Source organism: Euphorbia lathyris, chromosome 6 (genome assembly GCF_963576675.1).
Source record: "Euphorbia lathyris chromosome 6, ddEupLath1.1, whole genome shotgun sequence".
In the NCBI taxonomy this organism is placed as follows: domain Eukaryota; kingdom Viridiplantae; phylum Streptophyta; class Magnoliopsida; order Malpighiales; family Euphorbiaceae; genus Euphorbia; species Euphorbia lathyris.
Genome location: NC_088915.1, coordinates 22246738 through 22254115, shown reverse-complemented (window position 1 = coordinate 22254115; position 7378 = coordinate 22246738). Strand labels below are relative to the sequence as shown.

The 7378-nt window shown below is 40.1% G+C and overlaps 1 protein-coding gene across 1 annotated transcript; it reads right to left on the bottom strand.

Annotated features, from left to right (window-relative positions):
• Positions 1 to 211: 211 nt before the first annotated feature.
• On the bottom strand, positions 212 to 3532 carry LOC136232721 (uncharacterized). Its single transcript, XM_066022091.1, has one exon. The coding sequence runs from the start codon at positions 3422 to 3424 to the stop codon at positions 776 to 778; it is 2649 nt and encodes an 882-aa protein (XP_065878163.1). The 5' UTR covers positions 3425 to 3532; the 3' UTR covers positions 212 to 775.
• Between the last annotated feature and the right edge of the window lie 3846 nt (positions 3533 to 7378).

The following is a 7378-nucleotide window of genomic DNA, read 5'->3' as shown; positions in this document are numbered from 1 at the left end:
TTAGGGTATAATACTGCCCATCATCAATTGGTTTGGCACAGAGTATAATAGTGTCCATTATTCCTTGCATTTTCCTTTTGTCTTCTGTTTTGATGGTTTCATACCATAACTCCTAAAATTTAAAGGTTTTCCTTCTTTGAGCATGGTGAAATTTGAATAATTGGAATGGCAGTATGCTATCACAAAGTTCCGAAACAGCAGGCTTCTCAAATAGAACAACAAATTCAATAACTAATAACATTAATCTCTTCTGTTTAATTTTTCATATATAGTAAAATTTTGTAAATTGTACTACAGGTTAACATTACATCAAATTTTCTAAGCAACTAAACAAAACTATGAAGTATATATCGTAGCTATGAATTTATATATTAGTGCAGTGAGTGGCCTTCATCCTACTAAAAATTGCCTAAAAAAATAAGAATTGTGAGGCTACAAATTCAGCTAAACACAGCACATGCCTGTACTGTATGAACAAACATAAAACCAAATCATATGCAAACCCAAAAATTTGGAGCACTTGCACGTTTCTATACATGTCTGTCTGCAATTGGGTTCTGGTAGAATCATATTTTTACCATTAAATAACGATCTTAATTCAGCAAAATATGAAGCCTTACCAGAGATTGTCAAAATCTTTCTCTGCAGTTGGACAAGGAGTTCACAAGCAGCATTCAGCTACAATGGCATTTTCTCTACAAGAATGTGCAACCCTTGCTTTGCTTCCTATAAAAACTTTGTGAAGATAAAATCTGTCTCAAATTGACAATATTGATCACTTAACGCATTCTATCTGTACTGTCAAATCCTTGATTCCGGCATCGTTAAATATATGTGCTACCTGTGCCTTGGTAGAGGCCTTGTCAGTTTCTTCTGAGACGTGGAAATGCAGAGTCCCAACAATATCTTTGTTAGTAAGGCTCCAAACGTGGAAGTTCCGAATGCCACATACTCCCTTAATCTTCTTAACATCATTTATAGCTTCTCTGATGTCCTGCTCATGACTCCTAGGAACTCTTAGAAGCAGAACTTCAGCAGAGTTCCTGAGTAATGAAATAACTGAAGATACTATCAGAACAGAAATGAATATTGAGCAGGCAGGATCTGCAACAAGCCACCCTTTATACTTAATTAGGAGGGTCGATATAACTACTCCGACACTTCCCATTGTGTCTGCCAGAACATGCAAAAATATCCCCTCCATATTGTGGTCAACGTGGCGATGCTGGCGTTTTTTAGATTCTTTTTCATCAGATACTGGATTTACCACTAGGGGACCACTGTTTCCCAAGGAAGAATTACTTCTAGAAATCGAATGGTGAGAGGAATTACTTTGGCCGTGATGCTGATGCTGGGTGTCATCATGGTGAGAATGATCATGATGGTCATGATGATGGTGAACATGGTCGTGGTTGAGATCGTGAGAATGGTCATGCTCATCATGGTGAACATGGTCGTGGTTGAGATCATGAGAATGGTCATGCTCATCATGGTGAACATGGTCGTGGTTGAGATCGTGAGAATGGTCACGCTCATCATGGTCACCGTGATGGTGTTGATGGTGGTCATTATGGGTACTTGATGTCTTCCCATGGCAACCATGGGACACAGAGATGCATTCATGATGCTTTTCATGACCACCATGATCATGTGAATGCAGGTGATTCTGATGTAAGCTGGAATGGGAATGAGAATGCGAGCATGACCCAGACCCACCATGGGCATGGTGATGCTCCTCATGAAAGAAGATCAAGCCAACCACATTCACTACAAGGCCTCCGATTGAAACAGTGAGCAAACTATTAGTTGATATCTCTTGTGGATCCAAAATCCTCTCAAAGGACTCCAACACTATCAATGCTCCAACAAGGACTAGAAAAACTGCATTAACATATCCTGAGAGAACCTCGAACCGCCCACAGCCATAATTAAATTGGCTATTTGCAGGCAATCGAGATATATATGAAGCATATAAACCAATTGCTAATGCAGCACAATCAAATAACATGTGACAAGCATCTGAAATCAATCCAAGACTATTGCTCATGAACCCAGCAACAAATTCAACAACCATATAAGCAGCATTAATTAGAAGAAAAAGCGCAATCTTGCGAGACTTTCTCTCACTCAATATATGGCGAATCGGCTTCATAATTGAAGTACTAAGCGGCTCAGATGATTCCAATCCCAATTCAACATAACTGGAATAGAAAGGATCCAACTTTCTAACAGCAAAGTACAAAAGCAAACCACATACCGAAAGTCCCCAAAGAGACAGCTCCGGGAAGTAGAACAACTCTAAAACAACTGTACAAGCAAATGTAACAACAAACTCTCTCTGGAAATCTTTTGAGTGCACTAGCTTGTCTTCGCCGTAATTTTCACTCAAAAGCACTCCAAAAACAACAGTATTAGCCAGTGGCCAGCCCAAATTCCCAAAAGGAACACCACCATTATCCCTTGCAAACACAATAAAACTCACAATAGCAGGAATAAACAATAACACTGTTGTATAGAACAATGAAATCAAGCGAATCCTTTTCTGACCCAATTGCCTAATTGTACCCGGATTCATGGAAAGCCGCTCATAAGAACCCATAAATCCAGATAAAAACGGCAACAGCATAGGCCAAATCCTAAGACATCTCTCACTAGGAATCACTGAGAATCCAAATCTATCAATGAAGGACGTGGAAAATGGAAAACAATCAATTCGATCCCAACTTATAGAGAGCAGGAACAACCCACTAAAAAGCGCCAAAAAACCAGGAAAGTTATTACCCTTAGAATCTCCATGTCGAGTTGGACCCAGATTAGGCTTCCTGGCCTCAGAAACGAATCGAGCAGCAACATTTCCGGACAATTCAGCGAGAATCATAGCAGCAGTTCCACAATAACGAAGCGCTTGAAATCGGAGGAGGAAAACAACAGCAAGGAGGAGAGATTTGGATAGTAAGAGCTTGTGTTGGGATAGGGAGATAGAAGAGAGGGAGAAAATAGGTTGATTAAGATTCCTAAAGTGAAGAGGGGTTTTAGAAGAGGAAGGGGAGATTAGGGAGAAACAAAGAGAAAGAAGAAAGGAGAGGAAAGAGACGAGGAAACAAAAAGGGAAAAGAGAGAAAGATGGAGAAGATCGAAGGAAAGGAAGGAGAGAGTAGAGAGAGCGAAGAGAGAAAAGGAGAAGCAAGAGAAAAGAAAGGGAGGATTTGGAAGAGGATGAAGAAGATTTGGAATGGAAGCGGAGTTTTGATGGGGTCGGCGTCGGAGTTGTAGAGAAATATGAATACACAGGATAGGATCTAGGCGAAGAGCTACTGATGCCGGTAGTGGTGGAGGAAGTGGAATCAAACGTAGGAGCCCGTTGAGGAACGGAAAGGCGATGAGGGCGATGTTGGTGATGGTGGTTGTGGTGGTGATCGGCCATGATAGAATAAAATGTTCCGCCGAGTCGGGGCTGATTTACCAAAAGATTTACAGTCCCAGCTCCGAAGAGGAGGAGGAGGAGACTTTTAGTCGTTGGAAACTGGTAGTAGTAGTAGGGCCCACTATGTGAATAAAAATGCAAATTAATCAACCCAATCCTTTACTAGTATTGTCTATTTTACTTTTTTAATTATTAAATGTAGTTAGTTTTGAAATTTCTATTTTGCGCTAAAATTATCAATTGACCCGATCTATCTAAAGTTTACATATACCCGATTAATAAACGCAGGTGAATGTACAAATACAATATATATGTTGAGTAAATAATTTATTATTTTTTATATTTTTATCTAATATAATATTTAATATTAATATTTTTGATATAACCACTACCCACGTAATCCATTATCACCCTAGATATATATATCCACGTTCAGCACGATCTTTTACCGATAGCTCACAGGTAACTTCCTCCTTTATTCCTATAAATAGGTTGAAAGCTGAAGAGGCAGGGGTTGGCTTTTAGAGAGAGAAAAGCATACTATATTTGACTGTATCTGACTTAAGAATCGGAGCGTTTGTGGGAAGACCGCTTCCCATACTGTAACAGGTTCAATCCTCGAGGAAGATCAACCTTCGCCAGGGACGTTCAACCTTCATCCGAAGACGTTCAACCTTCATCCAGTGACGTTCAACCTTCATCCAGGAGGTTCAATCCTTAAGGAACGCCGGCTGTCATCATCCTGATTGGAAGGACCGCCTTCCTTCAGAAGTTCAACGATTGATCTCCCCTTTTACAAATTTATTGTTTAGTTCAGGCTACAACAATTGGCGTCGTCTGTGGAAAAAGATCAAAAAGTCATTCATTCAACATTATTTACTTTTCGTAATAAAAAGATGCCTCCCAAAAAATCTCAAGTTCCACCTTCTCAAGCATCCCATATTCCGGACGAACACGATGCACATCCAACCAACGAAGAAGAACGTGTTGAAAACATGGAAGACCAACATGGGCCGTCAAGAACAAATCCACCTACCGTTCCCTTGGCGGATTATGAAGAGTTGAAGAAAAAACTTGAAGAAAATAATAATCAGCTCCAAGAGTTAATGCTTTTTGTCCAAGAAGAAATGTGACACAAAGAGTTTCGAAACAAGGAAAATGGTCCTGAGGTCGAGCTACCACGCGATGAAATCTCAGAACCACGTGAAGGAGGGAAGCGCAAGGGAAACCACTTAAAGATCCATGAAGTTGTGGAAAGTTCTTACAAAGAAAATTCGAAGGCACATGAGAAAGTCGGGGAAGAATCCATGTTCAACGCGAAAGAGACAGTAGACCTTAAGAAGATGATTGAAAAGGTGCTAGAGCAAAAGAAGTTAGTTCCGAGCAATGACACACAAGCAACAAGGAAAATTCCTTTTTCGGGAGAGATCATGAATAAACCTCTCCCTCAAAAATTCAAGATGCCTCAACTCGCCACTTATTCCGGAAAGGGTGATCCCTACGATCATATACAGAGTTATGAAATGGTAATGCTATTACATGGATGGGAAGATGCCATAATATGTCGAGCTTTCTCCCTCACTCTATCATATCATGCCCGCGCATGGTTCAATAGCTTAAAGGAAAGTTCCGTCTCCAACTTTGATCAACTGAGAAGAGAATACATAAAAGCATTCATCATCAACACCATAAGGAAGAAAGATGCAACGTATCTCCTCACAATAAAGCAAGATGAAAAGGAAAGTTTGAAGAACTGAAAATCCCAAGCATAAAGGAAAAGATTGTGGCATGTACTGAAGAAATACAAGATTGGAGAACACCATTTGTGAAATTCTTGAAGACAGGGGAGCTTCCAATTGAAGCTATAGAGGTAAAGAAATTGAAGATGAGAGCAGCATGTTTCACCTTGATAGATGATGTCCTCTATAAGAAAGGTTTCTCAATGCCACTTTTGAAGTGTCTGGGTCCACAGAAGGCAGATTACGCTCTAACCGAAATACATGAAGGGATATGCGGACAACATTTGGGAGCAAGGGCCTTAGCCAGTAAAGTGTTGCGTAGCGGATTCTTCTGGCCCACCTTGAGGGATGATGCTTTGAAGAAGGTTAAAACGTGTGATAAGTGTCAAAGATTCGCTACCATTCAGAATGCTCCAACCTCGCTCTTAAGAACCTCAATCGAACCAACCCCATTTGCAAAATAGGGATTAGATCTGCTAGGGCCTTTTCCCCTATCACCAGGAGGAAGAAAGTTCCTGATAGTAGCAACAGATTATTTCACAAAATGGATCGAAGCAGAACCATTAGCTACCATCACTGCAAGGAAAATAGAAACTATGGTATGGAAAGACATCATATGCAGGTTTGGAATACCAAAAGTGATAATTACAGATAGAGGAAAGTAGTTCGATTGTGATTCATTCAAAGGTTTTTGTGAAAGGCTTCATATCCAACTCAGTTTTGCTTCAGTAGCGTATCCACAAGCCAATGGGCAGGTAGAAAGAAGCAACCGAACAATCCTAGAAGGGTTAAAAATGCACCTAGACAAGGCAAAAAGGGCATGGGCAGATGAGCTTCCGTCAATCCTTTGGGCATATAGAACCACCAAGAGAATCCCAACTGGAGAAACCCCGTTCAGTCTAGCTTATGGAACGGAGGCACTGATCCCCGTTGAGATTGGAGCTATCTCACTGAGAATGATTGATTTCGAGGAGGAACCAAATTCTGATGCACTACATGATAACTTGGATCTGATAGATGAACATAGAGATCAAGCGTGCATACGACTGGCAGCATATCAACAAAGAGTATCCCGTTACTACAACTCGAGGGTGAAGGAAAGAATTTTAATAGAAGGAGATCTTGTTTTGAGAAAGACCGCCATAACCAAGGCACATTTGGAAGAAGGGAAACTTCGTCCAAATTGGGAAAGGCCGTACCGGATAAGAAGGTTGCTTGGACCTGGAACTTGCTTACTTGAAACTATGGATGGAAAGAAGATTCATAAGACATGGAATACAAATCACTTGAAGCTCTACTTTCAGAGCAATTGTATTCAAACTTATTATGAATAAAGAGACTTAGGCCGTAATTACGGTCCCGTGGTTTTTCCCCAGAATTAGGGTTTCCACGTAAATATGGTGTGTTCATGTTTATCATTTATTTACTTACTTTACATATGTTAAATATTCTTGATTTTCTTATATAATGTGGAGAAAAAGCTAACGATATTATCATCCGAGATTATCATCTAGTAAGCTTTATATGATCTCCGGGGAGCCAATATATCTCCAACATACGTGAAGGCAAAAGACAAAATAAAAAACCCATCTTCTATGAGGGAAGCCATGCTCTTTACTATCAAAACCGTTAAGACATATGGGTGTAACAGACCATGAATGCACGCGGATCAAGGCTGTTAAGACACATGGTGTAGAAAAAAGCATAAACGCTTTCACCATGGTGCAAGCAGTTATCAAGGCTGTTAAGAAACATGGTGTAGAAAAAAGCATAAACGCTTTCACCATGGTGCAAGCAGTTATCAAGGCTGTTAAGACACATGGTGTAGAAAAAAGCATAAACACTTTCACCATGGTGCAAGCAGTTATCAAGGCTGTTAAGACGTTTGGTGTAGAAAAAAGCTAAATGCTTTCACCTTGGTGCACGTAGTTATCAAAACCGTTAAGACATATGGGTGTAACAGACCATGAATGCACGCGGATCAAGGCTGTTAAGACGCCTGGTGTAGAAAAAAGCATAAATGCTTTCACCATGATGCATGTAGTTATTTTAAAGCAATATCAATAAAGTTCATCAAAATCACATTTAATTCGGATTGAATTTCAAGTGATTGGGGAGCAGGAAAGCTTGAATACATATAAAAGGGGAAATCTATCTCTAAGGAAGGAGGGTAGCAGAAGCATCATCATCATCATCAAGATCCTCCTCATCCAAG